Here is a 24,808-nt window from a genome sequence, read left to right on the forward strand (position 1 = left end):
AAATACCTGGCCCTATCATGTGTTTTTAAAGTGAAAGCTTACTCTGGCTGCATGTACCCTAGTCATAGACAGTGTTCTCCCAAATGGAGATAATCAAGTCAAGTACTGCACCCACTGCTCAGATACCTATTTGACCTATTGTATACATTAGCAGTCTCCAGTTACAATTCAGACTTCAAGGCACTAGCAGGTATTGCGCAGTTATAGATGTCACAATGAGATTTGAGTGTAAGGACAAATTAATAATTAAATATACTTGGCTTTAGATTTATATAAAACTAGAAATAAACTTTACTCAATATTTTTCTTTCTTTGGGATAGATAATGTCATACACTTAAATTCAAAAAATGATCTTCTCCTTACTAAATAGTCTGGAAAATGCTGTTGGAGAAGTCATGGGGAGTTACTGCACTGCATCTTTTAGATGGTACACACTGCTGCCACTGAGCATTGTTGGTGGATGAAGTGAATGTTTGATAGGAATAAACAGGGTGCCAATCAAGTGGGCAGCTTTGTCACGAGTCTTGTTCGGAGCATTGTGGGCTTTTCAAGCTGTATATATCCAGACAAGAGGAGAGTATTCTATCACACTCCTGGATTATGGCATGGACAGGATTGGGGGAAGAGAGGCGGCAAGTTACTCGCTATAAAATTCCCAGCTTCTGATTTGTTCTTGCAGCAGTAATATGGCTGGCCCATTTAAGTTTCTGATCAGTAATAGGTCCCAGAATGTAAATGATGAAGTTTCAGTAATAGAAATGGTTTTAAACATCAAGGGAAGATGGTCATTGCACCACACATGGGACGTGTAATGTTAGGAGCCACTTATTCGCTAACATCTGAATGTTGTCCAAGTTCTGCTGCATGCAGGTTCTCACTGCTTCAATATGACAGGAGTCAAGAGTGGTACAGAATACTGTGCAGTTGTCATTGAACATCACATTCACAGCCCTACTTTGAAGAGTAGTTGAAGAGAATGGTCATATTAATTAGGTTCAAGGGCTGTCACACAATATCCCAAAGATAGTCCACCTGTGCTTTCAGTGACGTTGCCAGCCAGAAGCCAATAGTCCATGTGGTAGGACAACATGACTTATTTTCATATGGTGCCCGAGTGCTTGCATCATGCTGCTCGTTGGAGATGGGAAATAGTCAATGGTAAAAGAAAGTCTCTCTCTCACAACACAAATCAAAGGCTTAGAACAGAACAGCCAGGACTGATTTGGTGCTGGCTGCTGCTCAGTGGGTAGAACTTTGCCTTCGTATTAGAGATTTACTTGTTCAAGCCTCACTCGAGATGCTGGAGGGAGCAGCACGGTGGCTCAGTGGTTAGCACTGCTGCCTCTCAGCACCAGGGATTCCAGCCTCAGGCAACTGTGTGGTATTTGCATATTCTTTCCATGTCTGTATGGATTTCCTTTGGGTGCTCTCGTTTCTCCCACAGACTAAAAATGTACAAGTTAGGGTGGATTGGTCATGGGGAAATGCGGGGTTACAGGGTAGGAGGGGGTGAAATGGACTCAATGGGCCAAATGGCCCGCTTCCACACTGTAGGGATTCCATTCTATTCTATGATCTAAAGTATGCAAACTAGACTGACAGTCCAACATGAAAAAAAAAGAGTCCTGTCAGAATGTGTTAACTTTTGGAAGAGGTATTAAACAAGGCCCATATTGCCCTTTCAGATAGACTGAAAGATTCTACAGAAATTCTGTTATCCTAACCAGTATTTGGCTCTTAGCCAGTTACTAACAAATACAGAAGATCTCTTCATTATCAGACTGCTGTTAGTGGAAGATTTGCACAAATTAGCGTCTAGATTTCTTACACTGCGACAGCGATAACATTGCAAAAGTAAATCCTTGGCTGTAAAGCACTGTTGTACATGTGAAAAATGCTATTTTTTAAAGAAAAACTTTTTAACCTTAAGTCTTGGTTGCACAAGACAGGATGAAGACTGTTTCCCTGAGGTACAGCTGCTGCACTTGTTAAAGTCACACTGCTACTTCCATCTGTTCTGGTGTCTTCTTCATCACTGCAGAGAATACAGCTGTCTGACTGCGTTCTGCCTGGCTGGTCATCAGCTGAACTTGACTGACTATTTGAGGAGAGATCTGCAAAATGACAATATATGGAACAATAACAATTTGCTATTACTTGGATTTCTTTGAGGAGGATCAGAGTACAAGTGGGGCCTAGCAAAACGAAAAATAAGCTCACGGTTAAAACTTAATACTTCACTCAAGTAGGATTCTACTGACGAAAATCTTTCACCCCAAATACAACAAACAACTCAGAGCAAGTTCACTGAAATTAAACTACAACAATGCAGAGTCAAAACGAGCTTAACTGACAGTAACCAAAGAGCCAATTTATCCAGTGTCAATTTTCACAGGATATAAAGAGCACACAGCAGGGGAGTAGGGGGACTAATTTTCATGTCTATTATTAACAGCTTGCTTTTGAGAGAAAGGGATGACAGGTGCAGCTCCAAATTATTCTCAAAACAATACACTGCATAATGTTTAATCCGCAGGGGTTTGTGAAATAAAATGGGACAATGACAGGCCCAGTCACTTCTTCCCCATTTAATAAGGATTATTGATCTATTAGCAATTAAAGGTTCAGAAGCCATCTAAATATTCAAAACAGAAATGAGAACCACAAGATTGAAACAGAAGACATGAATTTATGCCATGTCTCAATCATGTTAAATATGCGAGTACTTGACATAATTCATTACTTTGATCATTGAATGTGAAACCACAAACACAGACAAGAAATATACAGTGATTCGGTGTGCTGCCATCAACACTTGGAAACTATTAGTTACTTCACATTACCTACCTAAACAAAAGCATGAGGGTTTATTACAGAATACATTGAACTAATGAATTGGCGAAGCTTCTTAATTTGCTGAACTCACCTTCATCCACGATCTGGACAACACACAGGTGATGTTGAAAATAAAGAGAGAGAGAAGTAGATTAGACAAGGAAAGATGTAACAAATATAAATTGTAACATGGAACTGGTAGCATTGTTCTAAAATACACTTTCAACATAATTCATTCATGGGATATGGGTGTCATTGGCTAGGCTAGCACTTAATTGCCCTGGAAATTATGGAAACTTTGTAAAGATCTCCAAACAGTTGTGATAAGGCAGGGAATAGTAGTAAACAGGAAAATGGAGATAAATCGAACAAGACAGTATCTCAATAATCAAGAGTAACTCCAATCTACATATAGACTGGGCAAATCAAATGAGCAATAACATGTATATTGAGGAATAAACTAATAGAACAGGAAAAGTGGCTGAATCATGATTAAAAATAATTGTGTTAGATTCAAAGATTGGTCATAGAAAGTTGTTTGAAATAGCAGCAAGCCAGAGGACTGGGAGCAGTTTATAATTCAGCAAAGAAAATAAAAGAGATTAAGAGGGGTGAAATCAAATACAAAAGCAATCATGCAAGGAACATTCAAGCAGAGTTTAAGAGTTTCCAAGTATGTATAAAGGAAAGGGTTAGTGAAGGCAAAAGGTAGGACCCTCCTAGTCTGATACAGGAGAATTCAGAATTCAGGAAATGTCTGGGTTCGATCCCAACCTTGGGTGACTGTCTGCAGGGAGTAAACATATATCCCCTGTGTGTGTTGGTCTCCTCCAACAGTCCAAAGATGTACAGGTTAGGTGGATTAGCAATGGTAAATGTCGGTATGGATGGATCTAGATGGGATGCTCTGCGGAAGGTTGGTGCAGATGCGATGGACTGAATGGCCTCTAGCTACACAGTAGAGATTTTAACAATTTTAATTGAGATCGAGAATAACATGTTCAATTAAACAATTACGTGAGTTCTATACTTAGCAAAGACACAAAATACCCCAGAAATGTTAGGGGAGAAAGGGTCTATTGGGAAGGAGAAATTGAAGGAGATTAATATTCCTAAAAACAATACTGGAGAAATTAATGGGACTGAAGCTGTTAGAAAACAGAAAAAAGGAGGCGGCCATTCAGTGCTTTGAGCCTTCTCCGCCATTCATAACTGATCATCCAACTCAGTACCCAATACCAGGGGAATCTGATCAAGGTATACAAAATTATGACGGGTATAAACAAAGTGGATTCTGAGAATCTCTTCCTCATGGCAGACGTGTCTAAGACCAGACAGTATAGGTTCAAGGTGAAGAGCAAGTGGTTTTGTGAGGACCTGAGAAATAATATTTTCACCTAGAGGGTGGTGGTAATGTGGACAATACTGCCTGAAAGGGTGGGAGAGGCAGACACTCTTGATATTACTAGGCTATGGACCAATTGCAGGTAAATGGGATTAGTGTAGTCTGGTTTGTTGGCCAGCATAGGCATGGTGGGCTGATGCGCCTGTTTTATACTGTACAACTGTGACTCTTCTAGCTTTCTCCATATACCATTTGATCCCTTTAGCCCTAAGGACTATACCTAACTCCTGTAAAACATTCAATGCTTTGGCTTGACTGTTTCTTATGGCAGAGAATTTCACCGGTTTGCCATGATCTGGGAGAAGAAACTGCTCATCTCAGTCCAAGTTGACATATCCCAAAACTGCCATTCTGGGACTCAGACTGGTAAATCTTTATTGCAGTCATTGATGGCCAGATCACCTACCTCAGAGAGTGACTCCAGAACTACACATAATACTCCCTGCATGGTCTTAACAAGATCTTGCACAACTGTAGCATTACGTCCTTGCTCCTCTACTTGAATACTCTTGCTACGAAAGCCAATAAAACATTCACCTTCTTCACTACCTATTTCACCGGGCAGGTGTACAAAGACCACCCCAGATCTCATTGCACCTCTGGCTTTCCCTATCTATCCCTATTCAGTTGATAACTTGCCTTCCTCCTTTTGCTACCAAAGTGGATCACTTCACATTTATCAACATTCTACTTCATCTGCCATGAATTTATCCACACACTCAACTTTTCCACATCATCCTGAAGAATCTCTGCATCCTCCTCACATCTTATGCTCCCGCCCAGCTTTGTTTTATATGCTAACTTGGTGATATTACATTTAGTTCCTTCATCTAAATCATTAAGATGTTGTGAATAGCTGGGGTCTCAAATGATCCCTACATTATCCCAACAATCACTGTCTGCCACTCAAGAAGTAGTCCCACTTATTCCTACTGTTGCCTGCCTGTCAACTACAAGACCCTAAGACATAGGGGTGGAGGCGAGGTCATCAAATCCACTCCAAAATTTAATCATGGCTGATAGGAGTTTCAATTCCACTTACCCACACTCTCCCCATAGCCCTTGATTCCTCGCGAGATCAATAATTTATCAATCTCTGCCTTGAAGACACCCAATGTCCTGACCTTCACTGTGCTCCGTGGCAATAAATTCCACAGGGAACAGGCAGAAAGGGACACCACGCATTGGCTGAGAAACGAACACGGGCCTCCCTTGTGACAGGCGAGAATTCTACCACTAAACAACCAGTTCTCTCTCCATATCAGTACACTACTTCCAATCCCCATGCTTTAATTTTGCATTTCAACTCATATACAAGACCTTACAAAAGTCTTCTGAGAGTACATAAGTCCACTATATCAACACTACTAGAGATACTAAACAAACCCATGGTATTTGATAATCGATGTCTTATGGTACTAAAGGAGGCAGGCATAGAGATAATGGAAACATTGCTTGTCAATCTTCAAAATTCTGTAAATGAGCTACAGATCTTCTCAAAACTGGCTTCAGAATTCTGTAAATTCTGAAACAATCTCAAGATTTGAGGGTGGTAAATGCACCACCACAGTTTAATAAAGGAGGATGGATGAAAACAGAATTACAGACAGCATAGCTTAACATGAGCAATCAGCAAATACTTGAGTTTATTACAAAGGATGAAATAACAGGACATGGAAAATAGCAACAGGATTACATAAAGTCAACATGGATTTATGAAAGGGGAAACATGCTAAACTAGTCTACTGGAGATTTTTGAGAATGTAAAGTGTAGAATAGATAATGGTGAACCAGTTCATATCTGCAAAGATAGTGGAGGCATTGGTCAAAACATTAAAAACAGGGAAGACTTGCGATGACTAAGTATGGTTCAGGTGAGGCCTGGAAGTACTGTGTACAGTTCTGGTCCCTGTAATAACTAAGAGATATACTACCATTGGACATAGTTCAAAAGAGATTCACAAGGCTGAATCCTGGGATGAAGGGTTGACTTATCAAGAACGAGAGGTGCTCTTATTGAAACATACAAGATTGAGGGGGCTTGATAATTTAGATGTTGAGAAGATGTTTCCACTAGCAGGGAAATCTCAAACTAGGATGTGTACTTACAGTATAGAGAGATACTCATTTAAAATGGGAAAGGGAAGGAATTTCCCCACTCAGAAGGTCGCGAATGTCTGAAATTAGCTACCTCAAAAAGGTGTAGAGGCTAGAACTCTACAAGTATTTAAAAATGAGGTAGATATATTTTTAAAATATTGGAGCATTGAGGGCTGACGATCAGACATGAGAGAACTGAAGACCTGGGGCAGATCAGCCATGATTTAATTAAAAGGCCAGGAAAGCTCGAGGGAAAAATGACCAAAATTGTAAGGTGGCTCCATCTATTATAAGCTTGTGAGAAACAAGCCTACAACAAATCAACTCTAATTTGCAAAAGTATGGGTGACAGACACTTGGAAGCCTCTATAAAAAGGAACCCTGTAGTGTCAGCAGCACATGAAATTTGTACACATGAAGGCAGTTTCCTTAGAGACAAATGAAACAACTCTGAATACACATACAGTGAGTTACAAATGATGTTATCTTCAAATCAAGCACGAGAGGAGAGGACATGGCAACACTGAAGAAGGGCTCATACATGCAAATGAGCTCTCACTTCAATAGCAGCTAACAAACCTCAATTTAATGTTATACTGCTAAAATGACATACTGATATTTGCATCTTAACCAGTCCATGCAAAGCTTTCACATTCCACTTACAAAAGGAAAGTCTAACAATTGTGACAATTCAAGTCAGTTTAACTTAAATTTAAAGTATAAAGTTAGGACTGCAGGTGCTGGAGATTTGAGTCAAAACGTGTACACTGGAAAGCACAGCAAATCAGGCAGCATCCGAGCAACAGGAGAGTCAATGTTTCAGTTGTAAGGCCTTCCTGATGAAGGGCTTATGCCTGAAACGTCGACTCTCCTGCACCTCGGATACTGCCTGACCCACTGTGCTTTTCTAGCACCACACTTTGACCCTTAAAATGTAGGTATGTCAACTTCAAATTCAAGTTAACAGTGTGCACAGATGTCAATAGTGGACTTTGCTTACAAAATTATATTGATTCTTTTTCCATTTACTGAAGGAATGGAGAATAGATTAATGTGTTATCGATCTCATGTTCAGTGGCACTTTAAATGGTGGATCAAATGACAATATTGAAAACTATAAAAGGCATGAAAAACATACTTCAAATGATAATATTGCCACTCATTTGTGTAAACAAGCACTAAAATTTTTCCCCAACATTTTGGTCTGAACGAAGAGGTTTTAGGTGCAGTAAGACGGGACTCGACGTGCTGTCAGTTTCTAACAGATAACATCGCTCTGCTCTCAGTTTCCTTTCAGTATTTACTGTCATTTTCAAATGCAACTGAAGGATTGGTCAGCCAATCACTGCAAGTGATGAGTGAAGTGAAATGGAGCTCACCATCACTTGGGTGACTCAGTGGTTAGCACTGCCGTCTCTCAGTGCCAGGGACCTGGGTTCGATTCCAGCCTCACGCGACTGTCTGTGTTTAGTTTGCACATTCTCCCCATGTCTGCATGGGTTTCCTCCAGGTGCTCTGGTTTCATCCCACAATCCAAAAGATGTTTAGGATGTAGATTTGCTCGCTGAGCTGTAGGTTTGATATCCAGACGTTTCATTACCTGGCTAGGTAAAATCATAGGCTAGGTGATAGAATACTCTCTTCTTGTCTGGATATATATAGCTTGTTTGTGGATTATGTTGTTGAAGGTGAAGTTGGTGGTGAGGCACAGGTCCACTAGCTTCATGATGTTTTCGTTGGTAATGTGATTGATGGTGGTTGGGGTGTGTGTGATGGTCTCTTCTAAAAGTGCGGTGAGTGTTTCCTTTGCCAGGTCGATGTTGACCAAAACTACCAAAAATCCATAAACCAGGAGCCCCCCTCAGACCCATAGTCTCATTACCTGGAACACCAACTTATAGACTGGCCAAAGAACTACACACAAGACTGAAATACCTAGTAGAAGAGTCATAGCACTCCATCCACTCCACCCAGGAATTCCTAAAAATCAAAAACACCAAAACAGAGGAAGACGAAACAATGATCTCACTTGACTTAACAGCACTGTTCACCTCCATCAACATCGACTTAGCAAAGGAAACACTCACCACAGTTTTAGAAGAGACCATCACACATACCCCAACCACCAATCACATTACCAACGAAAACATCATGAAGCTCGTGGGTCTGTGCCTCACCACCCATTTCACCTTCAACAACATAACCTACAAACAAACCAACTGCACACCCATGGGATCGCCGCTATCAGGATTCATAGCGGAAGCGGTAATACAAAAACTAGAACAAAAACAGCCCTACCAACCATCACCAAAAATCTGGGTCCGCTATGTAGAAGACACCTTGGTCACCACAAAACGAAACAAGATAGAAGAGACATTTAACATCATCAACAACTCTGTCATAGGCATAAAGTTTACCAAGGAGAAAGAAACCGACAACAAACTCGCATTCCTGGACGTCACAGTCGAAAGAAAGGACAATGGAGAAATACAAACCTGCGTTTACAGAAAATCGACAAACACTGACCAAATACTTAACGACACCAGCAACCAACCCAACACACACAAACGAAGCTGTACCAGAACACTATTCCAATGAGCCACCACACACTGCAGCACAGACGGACTTCGGAAAACAGAGGAGAACCACCTATACGACGTATTCAAGAAGAACGGATACTCAAAAAATACAGTCCGCAGATTCCTCAAGAACAAACCATGACAAGCAGACCAAACACCTTACCATACATCAAAGAAGTTTCAGAAATGACAGCCAGACTACTAAGACCCCTCGGAATCCTAAAGCACACAAACCCACCAACACTAATCTAATCTAATCTAAAGTCTAATCACTCTCAACCAAAAGTTAACAAACTTAAAAGACCCAGTACAACTCATGGACAAAACCAACGTCGTCTACAAAATTCCATGCAAGGACTGCCAGAAACACTACATAGGACAAACAAGAAGAAAGTTAGCCACCAGGATACACGAACACCAGCTAGCCACAAAAAGACACTACCCTCTCTCACTCGTAGCCCTACACACGGAGGAAAGAAAACACCATTTCGACTGGGACAACACATGTATCCTGGGACAGGCTAAGCAAAGACATGCCAGAGAATTCCTAAAGGCCTGGCACTCCAACCACAACACCATAAACAAACACAGATCTAGATACCATCTATCAACCCCTCAGAAAACAAACAGGAAATGACATCACCACAAACCCCAGGAACCCCATCCAGGACAAACATATAAACAGAAAGCAGGAGACAACAGCTTCGCTTCACTTGGAGGTCACCACTGATGATGTTACCCAGCCAGGTAATGAAACATTTGGATATCAAACCTACAGGTCAGCGAGCAAACCTACACCCTAAACCTCAACCTGAGCTACAAACCTTCACAAACCTTGCAAAAATCCAAAGATGTGCAGGTTAGGTAAATTGGCCATGCTAAAATTGCCCATATAGTATTCAGGGATGTGTAGGTTAGGTGCATTATTCATGTAGAGCAATGGGGAATGGGTCTGGGTGGGTTACTCTTCGGAGGGTCAGAGTGGACTTGTTGGGCCAAATGGCTTGTTTTCACACTAAGGATTCCATGAACATTTCTATGAAATCACTTACCTCAACAGAATCATTATTGGTTAGGTCAACAACCACAGGTTCAGCGGATTCACATGTCAAGTCAACTACTTCTGCACCTGAGACACCAAACAAACAATCCTTTTAAGAATTAGGCTGTCAAGTTTGGACTTACCATAAGACCAACTTATACTTCAAAAGAACAGGTAATTAGATTAATATTGACGCAATTAGTCATTGGTAGTACAGAACTTCAGTACTGCAGAAAGAAGACATTCAAAGCTTTTTGTCTTTCATTCGCCAGGGTAGTTCACAAGAATGTAAAGGCAAAACAATATTTATACCGGATAGAGAAGTATGCTGATCGGCTAACAAGTTCACTTTAAATGATAAAGACACAGTGATGGACAATGCACCAAGTAGATAAACACTGATAGTTAACTAGGAGAAAGTGAGGACTGCAGATGCTGGAATCACAGCCCTTCGTCAGGGAGTCTAGGAGGGATGCTCTTTGGAAGATCAGTGTGGACTTGATGGGCTGAATAGCCTGCTTCCACATTGTAGGGATTAAACTATTATAAGCATCCTTAACCACATTTTGAACTTTATGTTTGTAAACAAAATTTATCCTTATCACTCCCTTCTACATCATGATTCCTTGTCAATAAACAACACGCCCAGAGAAAGTGTCTGCTCATTCATTCCTTGCGGAACATTAATCAATGTAAATTCTTCGGCAAAACCTCCTCTTGGGCCTTCTTTGCACCAGCTGAAATAGATGATTTCTAGTCCTCAAGTGCCATTCCTTTCTTATTCCCATCTCCAACTTTCTGGACTATGTGGAACTTGTGCCAAATTATTAACCACTTACTATGAATACGCTGAGTAGGTCATGAAGAAAATGTCATGAACCTAGAGTAGAGCTGACATTTATTCCATCAGAAACAGCAAGACTCACCAGTCTTTAACAGGGGAGGTGATAGCCTAGTGGTACTATCGCTAGACTAGTAATCCAGAAACTCAGCTAAATGTTCTGGGGACCTGGGTTCAAATCCAACCATAGCAGATGGTGGAAATTGAATCCAATAACAAAAATCTGGAACTAAGAATCTATTGATGACCATGAAACCATTATCAATTGTCAGAAAAATCCATGTGGCTCATTAATGCCTCAATGTGAAGACAGGACTTTGTCTCCACAAGAACGGTGCGGTGGTCACTTTTAGCAATATCATGGACAGATGCACCTCCATGTTGATCTGCCATCTTCACCTGGTCTGGCCCTGCATTTAACTCCAGACCCACAGCAACATGGTTGACTCTCATGTACTCTCCAAAATGGCCTAGCAAGCCACTCAGTTGTATCATTGCTACAAAGCCTTAAAGAAATGAAACCAGGTAGACCACCTGGCATCAACTGAGGCAATGGCAAAGACAATGGCAGAAACAGCCATGTTGACCCTGTAAAGTCCTCCCTTCTAAATCTGGGAGCTCGTGAAAATTGGGAGCACTCGCTCACAGACCGGCAAAACAACAACCCAACATTGTCTTCAAAGTACGATGCGTGAGTAAGACTATGCCCCTGCCACCACATTACCATCATTGGCAGGACAGACCCAGCAGAGGTGACAGCACAGTGGTATACAGTCCGAAAGAAGCTGCCATAAAGGTCCTCAACATGAACTCTGGATTCCATGAAGCCACATGGGCAAGGAAACCTCTTGCTGATGACCATGCAGTGCCTTCCCTCGGCTGAATGATCGGTACTCCTCGATGTTGAGCAACACTTGGAGGAAGCACCGAGGGTGGCAAGTGTGCAAAATGTACTCTGGGTGGGGGATTTCAATCCACCGAGAGTGGCTCAGTAGCAGCACGACTGATCAAGCTAGTCCTAAAGGATACAGCTGCTAGACTGTGGCAGGAGGAGAGAGAACCAAGAGGTAAAAACATACTTGACCTCACCCTTACTAATCTGCTGCTGCAGATGCAGCTGCCCAGATGACCTTATAGAAGTTTACACAATTATGAGGGGCACGGATAGGATAAATAGACAAAGATTTTTCCCTGGGGTCAGGGAGTCCAAAACTGGAGGGCATAGGTTTAGGGTGAGAGGGGAAAAATATAAGAGACCTAAGGGGCAAATGTTCATACAGAGGTTAGTACGTGTATGGAATAAGCTGCCAGAGGAAGTGAAGGCTGGTACAATTGCAACATTTAAGAGGCATTTGGATGGGTATATGGGCCGGGTGCTGGCAGGTGGGAATGGATAGACAATAGACAATAGGTGCAGGAGTAGGCCATTCAGCCCTTCTAGCCTGCACCGCCATTCAATATAATCATGGCTGATCATTCCTAATCAGTATCCTGTTCCTGCCTTATCTCCATAACCCTTGATTCCACTATCTTTGAGAGCTCTATCCAACTCCTTCTTAAATGAATCCAGAGTGTGGGCCTCCACTGCCCTCTGTGGCAGAGCATTCCACACAGCCACCACTCTCTGGGTGAAGAAGTTTCTCCTGAGCTCTGTCCTAAATGGTCTACCCCGTATTTTTAAGCTGTGTCCTCTGGTTCGGCACTCACCCATCAGTGGAAATATGTTTCCTACTGCCAGAGTGTCCAATCCTTTCATAATCTTATACGTCTCAATCAGATCCCCTCTCAATCTTCGAAACTCAAGGGTATACAAGCCCAGTCGCTTCAGTCTTTCAGTGTAAGGTAATCCTGCCATTCCAGGAATTGACCTCGTGAACCTACGCTGCACTCCCTCAATAGCCAGAATGTCTTTTCTCAAATTTGGAGACCAGAACTGCACACACTACTCCAGGTGTGGTCTCACTAGGGCCCTGTACAGCTGCAGAAGCACCTCTTTGCTTCGAGACTCAATTCCTCTTGTTATGAAGGCCAGCATGCTATTAGCCTTCTTCACTACCTGCTGTACCTGCATGCTTGCCTTCATTGACTGGTGTACAAGAACACCCAGATCTCTCTGTACTGCCCCTTTACATAAATTGATTCCATTGAGGTAGTAGTCTGCCTTCCTGTTCTTGTTACCAAAGTGGATAACCATACATTTATCCACATTAAACTGCATCTGCCATGCATCTGCCCACTCACCTAACTTGTCCAGGTCACCCTGTAATCTCCTAACATCCTCATCACTTTTCACCCTGCCACCCAGCTTTGTATCATCAGCAAATTTGCTAATGTTATTGTTGATACCATCTTCTATATCATTAACATATATTGTAAAAAGCTGCGGTCCCAGCACGGATCCCTGCGGTACCCCACTGGTCACTGCCTGCCATTCCGAAATGGAGCCGTTTATCACTACCCTTTGTTTCCTATTAGCCAACCAATTTTCAATCCAATCTAGTACTTTGCCCCCAATACCATGCACCCTAATTTTACTCACTAACCTCCTGTGTGGGACTTTATCAAAAGCTTTCTGAAAGTCCAGGTACACTACATCTACTGGATTTCCCTCGTCCAACTTCATAGTTACATCCTCAAAAAATTCAAGAAGATTAGTCAAGCATGATTTCCCCTTCATAAATCCATGCTGACTCTGTCCTATCCTGTTACTACTATCCAGATGTGCAGTAATTTCATCCTTTATAATAGACTCCAGCATCTTTCCCACCACTGAGGTCAGACTAACTGGTCTATAATTGCCTGCTTTCTCTCGCCCACCTTTCTTAAAAAGTGGTATAACATTAGCCACCCTCCAATCCTCAGGAACCGACCCCGAATCTATTGAACTCTGAAAAATAATCACCAACGCATCCACGATTTCCCGAGCCACCTCCTTCAGTACCCTGGGATGCAGACCATCAGGCCCCGGACACTTATCAACCTTCAGACCTAACAGCTTCTCCAACACCAAATCCTGGCAAATATAAATTCCCTTAAGTTCAGGTCCTTCAGCCACTGTTACCTCAGGGAGATTGCTTGTGTCTTCCCCAGGGAACACAGATCTGAAGTACCCATTTAATTCCTCTGCCATTTCTTTGCTCCCTGTAATATATTCCCCTGTTTGTGTCTTCAAGGGCCCAATTTTTGTCCTAACCATTTTTTGGCCTTGCACATACCTAAAAAAGCTTTTACTATTCTCCTTAATATTCTTGGCCAGTTTACCTTCGTACCTCATTTTTCCTCTGCGTATTTCCTTCTTAGTAATCCTCTGTTGCTCTTTAAAAGCTTCCCAGTCCTCAGTTTTCCCACTTATCTTAGTTATACTTTTTCTCTTTTAACTTTATATGTTTCTTTACTTCCCTCGTCAGCCACAGCCGCCCATGCCTCCTCCTGGGATCTTTCTTCCTTTTAGGAATGAACTGATCCTGCAACTTCTGCATTATACACAGAAATATCCGCCATTGTTCCTCCACGGTCATCCCTGCTAAAGTATTGCACCATTGAACTTTGGCCAGCTCCTCCCTCATAGCTCCATAATTCCCTTTATTCAACAGAAGTACTGTCACTTCCGATTGTACCCTCTCCCTCTCAAATTGCAGATTGAAGCTTATTGTATTATGGTCACTACTTCTCAATGGCTCCTTCACTTCGAGGTCTCTGACCAATTCTGGTTCGTTACACAATACCAGATCCAGAATTGCCTTCTCCCTGGTCGGCTCCAGCACCAGCTGCTCTAAGAATCCGTCTCTGAGGCACTCCACAAAGTCTCTTTCTTGTGGCCCAATATCATCCAGATTCTCCCAGTCTACCTGCATGTTAAAATCCCCCATAACAACTGTAGTAACATCTTTGCGACAGGCCAATTTCAGCTCCTGATTTAACTTACATCCGACATCCAGACTACTGTTTGGGGGCCTGTGGATGACTCCCAAGAGGGTCTTTTTACCCTTGGTATTTCGAAGCTCTATCCACACTGACTACATCTCCTGACTCTAGGTCCCCCCGCGCAAAGGACTGAATATCATCCCTTACTAATAAGGCCACCCCACCGCCTCTGCCCATCAGTTTGTCCTTACGATAACACGTGTATCCTTGAATATTCATTTCCCAGGCCCTGCCCACTTGAAGCCACGTCTCAGTTATCCCCACAATATCGTATCTGCCAATTTCCAAAAGAGCCTCAAGCTCATCCATCTTATGTCTAATGCTTCGTGCATTAGACATAAGATAGATTGGGTTGGGATATCTGGTCAGCATGGACAGGTCGGACTGAAGGGTCTGTTTACATGCTGTACATCTCTATGACTCTGACCACACAGAGAGAATACCTTCACACAGAGAATACCTTCCTTCATGTGTGGCACTATTACTGTGCTAAATAGGACAGACTTTGCACAGATCTAACAATCAAGACTGGGCATCCAGGAGACACTGTGGGCTAATATCCCCCACTAAACCATTACCATCAAGCCAGGTGATCAACCTTGGTTCAACAGAGTGCAGGAGGGCATGGTAGGAGCAGCAGCAGGCATACCTAAAAAGGAGGTGCCAACCTGGGTGAAGCTACCAGATAGGTGGGCTAAACAGCATAAGCAGCAAGAAGTCTGCAGAGCTAAGTGAGTCCCACAGAGAATGGATCAAGTTTAAGCTCCGCAGTCCTGCCACAGCCAATTGAGATCGGTGGTGGACAATTAATCAACTCACGGGAGGAGACAAATCCACAAATACCCCCATTCTTAATAATGGAAGAGGGGAGAAAGTGAAGACTGCAGATGCTAGAGATCAGAGTCAAATAGAATGGTGCTGGAAAAGCACAGCAGCAGAATCCTGCTCCTCGGATGCTGCCTGACCTGCTGTGCTTTACCACTGCATTAGCTTTTCATCCACATCCAAGGCAGCAATCTTCTGCCAGAAGTGCCAAGCGGATGATCCATCTTGGCCTCCTCAGTGATCCCCAGCACAGATAGCAGTCTTCAGCCAATTCAATTCACTCCACGTGATATCAAGAAAAGATTGGAGACACTGGATACTGCAAAATCTATGGGCTTTGACAACATTCTGGTAAATAGTAAAAGACTTGTGCTCAAGGACTTGATGCTCCTCCAGCCAAGCTCTTCCAATGCATTTACACCACTGGCATCTACCCAGTGTGGAAAATTGCCCAGGTATGTGCTGTATATAAACAGGACAAATCCAACTTGGACAATTATCGCTCCGTCAGTCTACTATCGATCATCAGTAAAATGATGAGGGGTGTCATCAATATTGTTATCAAACAGCACTAACTCAGCACCTCGATCATCAGTAAAATGATGAGGGGTGTCATCAATATTGTTATCAAACAGCACTAACTCAGCACAAACCTATTCATTCAGTGATGCCTAGTTTGGGTTTCACCAGGGTCACTCAGCTCCTGAAGTCATTTCAGCATTGGTTCAAGCATGGACAAATAAACTGAATTCCAGAGGTAAGGAGTGTGACAGCATCAAGGAGCCCTCGCAAAACTGGAATCACCGGGTACCCAGGAGCAAACTGTTTGTTTGAAATCATACCTGGCACATAGGAAAGTAGTGATTGTAATGAGGTCAAAGCCGAAACTTTATTGCTGGAACAGCACAGCAGGTCAGGCAGCATCTAGGGAACAGAAGATTCGACGTTTCGGGCACATGCCCTTCTTCAGGAATGAGCCCGAAACGTCGAATCTTCTGTTCCCTAGTTCCCAGCAATAAAGTTTCGGCTTTGATCTCCAGCGTCTGCAGACCTCACTTTCTCCTCCATTGTAATGAGGTCAACCAGGTGGACCTCAAAACAAATTGCTGGAAAAGCTCAGCATGTCTGGCAGCATGATTGTTCCATACAACAAGAGTTCCCTACTTGGGAACGTTAATCTAGGCCAATTAAGGAACTCTGGCTGACATAAAAGGATGAGTGTCAGACATCCTATTCACTCAGATGACTCTCAGGGAGCTGGACCGGTGTCAAGGGCTTTCCACATGCAAGTAAAGGTGACTTAGTGATACCAGCCTCTGTGGAGTTGTTTCAGTGGTGACAAGAGTGAGGTATGTTACTAAAAAAACTCATTGCAATATTCATCTTCAAGTTGGGGTCAGCATTTCTGGCATCATCACGTTATTTAGGAGGCTTCAATCACTGAACACAGGGCCCCCAAATACATGTTTTTTTTTCCCAGGCAAATGACATTGGGGCAAATGAAAAGCAACGAGTAACTCTCCTGACAACCTGTGGACCTGCAGTATTTTTTGTTATTAGGAGCCTAACTTTCCTTGAGGCATCAAATGTTAAAACAACCCTAAGCCTCTTCTAATTCTGAGGTGCTATTGTGACAATACTATGGCTTTAAGAGGTGTCTTTTGTCCTTTGGTTTTAAAGGACAAAGGTGGAGACAGAGGTACTGAGCAAGCTGCTCAAAGCTAATACAGTAAATACCTCGAGGAGCCATGGGGATGTTATGTTTTAAAATGTTGGGACAATAGAAGCAGCCTAAATGGGTGGGATTGAGTTACCACAGAACCTGAATTTTTAGTTTTCGCTTGAAGCTGGATGTGGAAAGCCTTATTCCTCTCTCTGTTACCACGAGAAACTGGAGCTCTCTTCCTGCTTCTGTAATTACTGAATTTTCCTTTGCCAAGGGTGTGCCAGGGGATGTTGGAACTGTTAATTAGTAGTAGTTAAAGTGTATCATTTTAGGCATTTTGATCATGACAATTAAGCAAATTACTTTCTTTTCTTTGTATTTTGTCTGTAGTTTGGCTATAGTGTAAAATACAAGTGTGGTTTGCTTAAAGTAAAGTAGCTTGACTAATCGAATTGCATCTGGAACACAACATCTTACACTTTCCTTTAGAACAAGATAAAGTTACAGTCTAGCCTAATATCGTAATATATTTTGAGGGTGTTTGGGCAGAGGCTGTTTTCCCTGGAGCATTAGAGGCTGAAGGGTGACCTTATAGAGGTCTATAAAATTATGAGGGGCATGGATATGGCTATATGAATAGGAAGGATTTAGAGAGATATGGGCCAGGTGCTGGCAGGTGGGACTAGATTAGGTTAGGATATTTGGCTGGCATGGACGAGTTGGACTGAAGGTCAGTTTCTGTTCTGTACATATTTGTGACTATGTGTGAATTCAGTTTAGTTTTTAAACGAGATGCTTCGAGACCGGTTGGTATGTGGGATTAGTGATGTAACCATGCAAAGCACCTATCAGCTGAAGCTCAACTGGACTTTAAACATGCACCACAACTGGCTTTTTCCATTGGAAAACGTGGCAAGTGGAGCATGAGTTGTCGGATGTTCTGACAGCGTCAGGACACCCTCACCAGTCTGACTGAGCTGGAGGGGAACACCACTTGAGTGGTGGCATATGCATAGTCTCACTCAGGACAAATCCTGAACAAAGGAGCTCTAGGTCAGCTCACAGCAAAATCCCTAAAACAAAGCCAAGCCCCAGCCAAAGGGGTGCAATTTTGTTCAGGGTCCAGCTCTACCTGACATAGTCCTTGCCAATATGCTGAATGAAGACAGCAAAGCTGTCCCATTAGACCTAAACAGACTAAGGACAGCTCATAGGTTAACATGAAGAGCGCACACCCTGGGAAGTTCACCGACATCTGGAACAGTTAAATTGCTAAGTAACATCTAAATCAGAACCAATTAGAATGGTTAAATTGTCATCTGTTGTGAAGGGAGGGTGAAGTTACAGTGATGACAACAAGCCTTTAGCAAAACCAGTTCTGGACTGCAAGGCCACGGCTCGCACTAACGAGAAGCAGCTGGTTCAGTTATCAGTGATAGTAGTGGAAGGGCCGGGCCCAAGCTTGCTGGGTAAACGTGTGAGAGAGACAGAGACAGAGACAGAGACAGAGACAGAGACAGAGACAGAGACAGAGACAGAGACAGAGACAGAGACAGAGACAGAGACAGAGAGGAGGTTTTCAGGAAAGTCTAGGGACTATCAAACGTCACCTTGCATGTTCACTAGGAAGCAATTCCACAAGGCCTGCCCACTACTACTTGTCTCACAGGAAACACGTAGAGGCAGAAATCAGAAGGCTGAAAAGGAGAAGGAATCCTCAAACCAGCCCAGCTTGCAAAATGGCAGCACCGATTGCTTCAATTTGGAAGCCCAACGGATTGGTTCGCCTTTGCGGAGATTTTATACCAACAATAAACCACTTTCTGCAGTGGTTAGATATGGATTCTCAGAAATATTTAATAACCTTAAGATTTGTAACAATATATGAGATGTATTTGGTTTATTGTCATCCCGTGCAATAACAGGGAGGAATAGGAGAACACAGAGAACTTGGACACAGTCCTTAGACATTTCTCCCAGGCAGGGGCATACCTAAGGATGGAATAACAGGTTTTCCCCACGTTGCATACCTGAGCTAGAGTTGACAAGACCAAGTTACACCCATTGGAAGATAAAGTGAGGGCGATCAAAGATACCCCAGCTCCCATGTTTGTACCATAGCTCAGATCTTTCTTTCAGGTGGTAAACTATTTTGGAAAGTTCATTCATAACCTGGTTTCCAGCTTGGCAATTTTGCATTAACTCCTTAAAAAAAAAGTCAGCCTTGGGAATGGTCACGTAGCTAAGCTATAGCTTTCAGGGAAGTGAAGAAACAGCTATCAACCTGAGGTGTTGGCACACTATCGATTCCAAGATCTGGAATTGGCATGATTTGCCTCCCTGTTTGGCATTGTGGTAGTATTAGAGCATGGGTGACCAACGGCAAGGAACTGCTCAACAGCGTCTACATCTAGGACTTTGTCTAATGCAGTGCATAAATAGGCCTAGATTGATACAGGAGGAAGGTTTGGCAGTCACATTTGGAGAAAGGTGATGACTGCAGATGGAGATCAGAGTCAAGACTGTGATGCTGGAAAAGCACAGCAGGTCAGGCAGCATCCGAGGAGCAGGAGAATCGACGTTTTGGGCATAAACCTTTCATCAGGAATGAGGCTTATGGGTTGGGGCTAAGAGATAAATGGGAGGGGGGTGAGGTCGTGGAGAAGGCAGCTGAGAAAGCGATAGGTGGATAAAAGGAGAGGGAGAAGACAATAGGTCGGGGGGTTGGGAGTGATGGACAGGTCCAGAGGGCAGTGCCGGTTTGGAGGCTTGGGACTGGGATAATGTGAGGGAGGGGAAATGAGGAAGCTGTTGAAATCCATATTTATCCCGTGTGGTTGCAGGGTCCCAAGGCGGAACATGAGGCATTCTTCCTCCAAGGATTGGGTGGTAATGGTTTGGCGGCAGAGGCGGCCCAGGACCTGCATGTCTTTGTCGGCATGGGAGGGGAAGTTAAAGTGTTCAGCCATGGGGTTGGTGAGTGCGGGTATCCCAGAGATGTTCGCTGAAATGATCCGCAAGAAGGTGTCCTGTCTCCCTGATGTAGAGACGACCACACTGGGTGCAACAGATGCAGTAGATGACATTGGTAGATGTGCAGGTAAATTTCTGACAGATGTGGAAGGATCCCTTGGGGCTTTGGACAGAAGGGAGGGGAGTGCTGTGGGCAGAGGTTTTGCGCTTCCTGCGGTGGCAGGGAAAGGTGCCAGAAGTGGGGTGTGCGCTGGTGTGGGAGCATGGACCTGATGAGGGAGTCGCAGAGGTAATGGTCTTTCCAGAACACTGATAGGGGTGGGGAGGGAAATATATCTTTAGTGATGGGGTCTGTTTTTGAGGTGGTGGAAGTGGCAGATGAGGTTGATATGCAGAGATTGATGGGGTGAAAGGGGTGGTGTTCAAGGGTGTTGGTGCATGAAGTAGAGGAGATGCGTTGGGAGGGCATAGTCACCCATGTGAGGGGGGAAGTTGTGACCATGGAAGAAGGAGGCCATCATGGACTTTGAGGTGGAATTGGTCATCCTGGGAACAGATGCGGTGGAGCGGAGGAATTGGAATAAAGGATGGCATTTTTACAGGACATAGAGTGGGGGGGGGGGGGGGGGGGGGAGGTAGCCTAGGTAGCTGTGGGAGTTGGTGAGCGTGTAGTAGATGTCTGTGGTTATTCGGTCTCCGGAGACTATGATGGAGAGTCCAGGAAGGGGAGGGGGGTGTCTGAGATGGTCCAGATAAATTTGAGGTTAAGGTGGAAGTGGTTGGTAAAGTTGATGAACTGTTCAACCTCCTTGTGGGAGTATGAGGCTGCACCAATACAGTCACTGATACAGTGGAGGAACAGGTGGTGCTGGTGGAATTGCGAAAAATGGACTGTTCCATATACCTGACAAACAGGCAAGCATAGCTGGGGCCCATGAGGATGCCCACGGCTACCCCTTTGGTTTGGAAGAAGTGGGAGGATTAGAAGAAGTTGTTGAGGGTGAGGACTAGTTCAGCCAGACAGATGAGGGTGTCAGTGGAAGGGTACTGTTTGGGATGGCTTGAGGGGAAGAAACGGAGGGCTTGGAGACCTTCGTCGTGGCAGATTGATGTGTACAGGGACCGTGTGTCCATGGTGAAGATGAAATGTTGCGGACTGGGGAGAAAAAAATCTTGGAAGAGGTGAAGTGTGTGGGTGGGGACACGAATGTAGGTGGGGAGTTCCTGGACTAAGAGGTCGAGGGTGGAAGAGATGAAGTCAGTGGGACAGGCGCAGGCTGAGACAATGAGTCAACTGGGGCAGTGAGGTTTGTGAATCTTCGGAAGGAGGTAGAATCAGGCAGTGCAGGGTTCACGGACAATGAGGTTGGAGGATGTGGATGGGAGCTCCCCAGAGGTGATGAGGTTGTGGATGGTTTGGGAAATGATGGTTTGGTGATGGGAGGAGAGGTCATGATCAAGAGGGTAGTAGGAGGAGGGGTCTGACAATTGGCACCTGCTGTCCTGTAAGCAAACCCATTGTAACAAGACACTGGTGAGGAGCAGTTATGAAAGGGGATATAATCAAAATTGATGGACAATACTCATGGTCTGATGTTGTTCAATTCAATGTTGAGCCTAAAGGCTGTGAAGTGGAAAATGAGTCACTGTTCCTCCAGCTTGAGTTGGGTTTCACTAGAGCCTTGCAGCAAGCCTGAAGCAGAAATACAAGTAAAATAGCAAGATGGTGTGCTGCAATGGTAATCAACTAGAAGGTCAGGGTCATTCTTACAGACAGAGCAGAAGTATTCTATAAGCAAACAGACAGCAACCAGACAGGGTTTGGTTTCATCAATGTAGAGGATATTGTATTGTGAAGAGTGAATAAATTAGGTTGAAAGAACATGGTAAAAGAATAAGTGTTATACACATTCTGCAATTACACAGGAAGGTGAAGAGGTGTTAGGAGTGAGGAATGGACAAGAGTGTCATGGAGAGAACAGCTCCTAAAGAATGCTAGCAAAGGAGGGTCGGGGAAGGTGTGCAAGATTGTGCCATCCTGCGGAGGTGATGTAAATTGGGAAGGATGACCCTTTCAATGCAGAGGCTGATGGTGGCAAGAAGGACAAGAGAAACCCAACTGTTCTGGGCAGAAGTGGACAGGGTGAAGGTAGATAACCACTGGGGAAATAAATTAAGTTCAAGGAAAACAAAAAGACATATTGGAGGCATCTCCGAGATGGATCGGTCAAACTGATGCAATAGATATGGACAATGTAGGATTTTGTAATGGAGTTCTTACGGGAAGCAAGGTATGAAGAAATATAGTCGAGGTAATGGTCAGAGTTGGTGGGTTTGCCTTGGATATTAGTGAATAATGTAAAAGTGAGGACTGCAGATGCTCAAAACCAGAGTTTAGATCAGAGGGGTGCTGGAAAAGCACAGCAGGTCAAGCAGCATCCGAGGAGCAGGAAAATCGATGTTTTGTGCAAAAGCCCTTCATCAGGAATTGAGGCAGGAGGCCTCCAGGGTGGAAAGATAAGTGGGGTTGGGGGGAGGAGGGAAAGGGGGAGGAGAGTTGGGGAGAAGGTAGCAAAGAGTACAATAGGTGAATGGGGGTGGGAATGGATGTGATAGGTCAGAGGGGAGGGTGGAGCAGATAGGTGGGAAGGGAGATTGGCAAGTAGGACCATTCCCTCCGTGACTACCTGGTCAGGTCCACGCCTCCCAACAACCCACCCTCCCGTCCTGGCACCTTCCCCTGTTACCGCAGGAACTGCAAAACCTGCACCCACACCTCCTCCCTCACCTCCATCCAAGGCCCCAAAGGAGCACTTCACATCCAAAGTTTTACCCTCACATCCACCTATGTCATTTATCGTATCCGTTGCGCCCAATGCAGTCTCCTCTGCATTGGGGAGACCGGATGCCTCCACAGAACGCTTTAGGGAACATCTCGGGGACACCCGCACCAATCAACCCCACCGCCCTGTGGTCCAACATTTCAACTCCCCCTCCCACTCTGCCAAGGACATGGAGGTCCTGGGCATCCTCCACTGCCACTCCTTCACCACCCGACGCCTGGAGGAAGAACGCCTCATCTTCCACCTCAGAACACTTCAACCCAGAGGGCATCAATGTGGACTTCAACAGTTTCCTCATTTCCCCTTCCCCCACCTTACCTCAGCTCCAACCTTCCAGCTCAGCACTATCCTCATGGCAATCCTACCTGGCAATCTCCCTTCCCACATATCCGCTCCACCCTCCTCTCTAACCTATCACCTCCATTTCATCTATTGTACTCTTTGTTATCTTCTCCCCAGCACCTCCCCGCTATCTGTATCTGACTTAAAAGAAATAGTGCCTGGATGGAGACAGAAAATGTACAGCTGTTGTATAGGTAATGCCTGTTAGTCAAAGCAATACTGCACTTTCAAATCCTGCTTCACACAGTTAAGAACAAACCTAGGAAGATGTCTAACTTAAGATGGCCTAGAAGCAAACTGATCACCCGTGGTCATGTTTTATTACCAAATACTGACAGTAACGATTTTCCATTAGTTTGGTTCCTATCAAAAGAAGGGGTTTTGTAAACAAAGCTTGCTCCTTACCAGTCTCTACGATTTCAGCCTCTGGTTCAGCTGGTTCTACTGATCTGCGTTGACGGCGTGCCCTTCTGGATTGCTGAGGTGGTACCATCCTACGTTTTCTTTGTGTCTGAAAATATAAAACAACCTAAATTTTGCTGACTGTGACAAATGTATGGTCTATTGCTTAAGTTTAATTGCTTAACTGCTACTCTCAATTATTCACCAAAAGCAGTTTTTCTGGTAGTGAATTGTGGACTGTATCTTTACAGAAATAGAAAATAGAATTGCTACAGTTCAGGAAGGGCATGGTTACAGAGGGACCTTGCTCAAGTACAGAAAAAATTGGTCGACATAAAAAGGTGGCGTCAGACCAGAGGGTGATAAATCAACTCCAAGCAAAAAGGAGGAAATCCTTCTTATGCAAGTTCTGGAAAGTGGAGCAGGACAACAAAAGCTTTAGTAATCTTCCTTCTTGCTTGAATAATGGTACGACATTAGTGATTTCATAGTCAAGGGTGTAGGTTTGCTCGCTGAGCTGTAGGTTTGATATCCAGAGGTTTCATTACCTGGCTAGGTAACATCATTAGTGGCAACCTCCAAGTGAAGTGAAGCTGTTGTCTCCTGCTTTCTATTTATATCTTTCTCCTGGATGGGGTTCCTGGGGTTTATGGTGATGTCATTTCCTCTTTGTTTTCTGAGGGGTTGATAGATGGCATCTAGATCTGTGTGTTTGTTTATGGTGTTGTGGTTGGAGGGCCAGGTCTCTAGGAACAAACACACAGATCTAGATGCCATCTATCAACCCCTCAGAAAACAAACAGGAAATGACATCACTACACAAAATACTTTAAACTAACTCTGCAGGGGCATGGGAACCTAGACTGGAGCTTTAGGGTGCAGGACCTGGAGTGTAGAGAAGTTAGGAACATGGCATCAATCTCAAAGGAGGGTGCCTGTAAACAGGAAATGGCTTGAAGTGTGTATACTTCAATGCAAGAAGTATACGAAATAAGGTAGGTGAACTTGCAGCGTGGGTTGGTACCTGGGA

General features: G+C 43.9%; 1 protein-coding gene across 1 annotated transcript in view; it reads right to left on the bottom strand.

The window, feature by feature from the left end:
- rnf4 (ring finger protein 4) overlaps positions 1 to 24,808 on the bottom strand; it is a 66,652-nt gene that overhangs the window by 6,740 nt on the left and 35,104 nt on the right. The window contains exons 3-6 of the mRNA XM_043704051.2: positions 23,782 to 23,887; positions 9,973 to 10,049; positions 2,928 to 2,940; positions 1,926 to 2,115 (exon numbers count right to left, since the gene is read on the bottom strand). Coding sequence (XP_043559986.1) covers positions 1,926 to 2,115; positions 2,928 to 2,940; positions 9,973 to 10,049; positions 23,782 to 23,887 — 386 coding nt within the window. The remainder of the gene's footprint in view (positions 1 to 1,925; positions 2,116 to 2,927; positions 2,941 to 9,972; positions 10,050 to 23,781; positions 23,888 to 24,808) is intronic.

Source organism: Chiloscyllium plagiosum, unplaced genomic scaffold (genome assembly GCF_037043375.1).
Source record: "Chiloscyllium plagiosum isolate Xiang-an unplaced genomic scaffold, Cpla_swu_hap1 HiC_scaffold_2, whole genome shotgun sequence".
NCBI lineage: Eukaryota > Metazoa > Chordata > Chondrichthyes > Orectolobiformes > Hemiscylliidae > Chiloscyllium > Chiloscyllium plagiosum.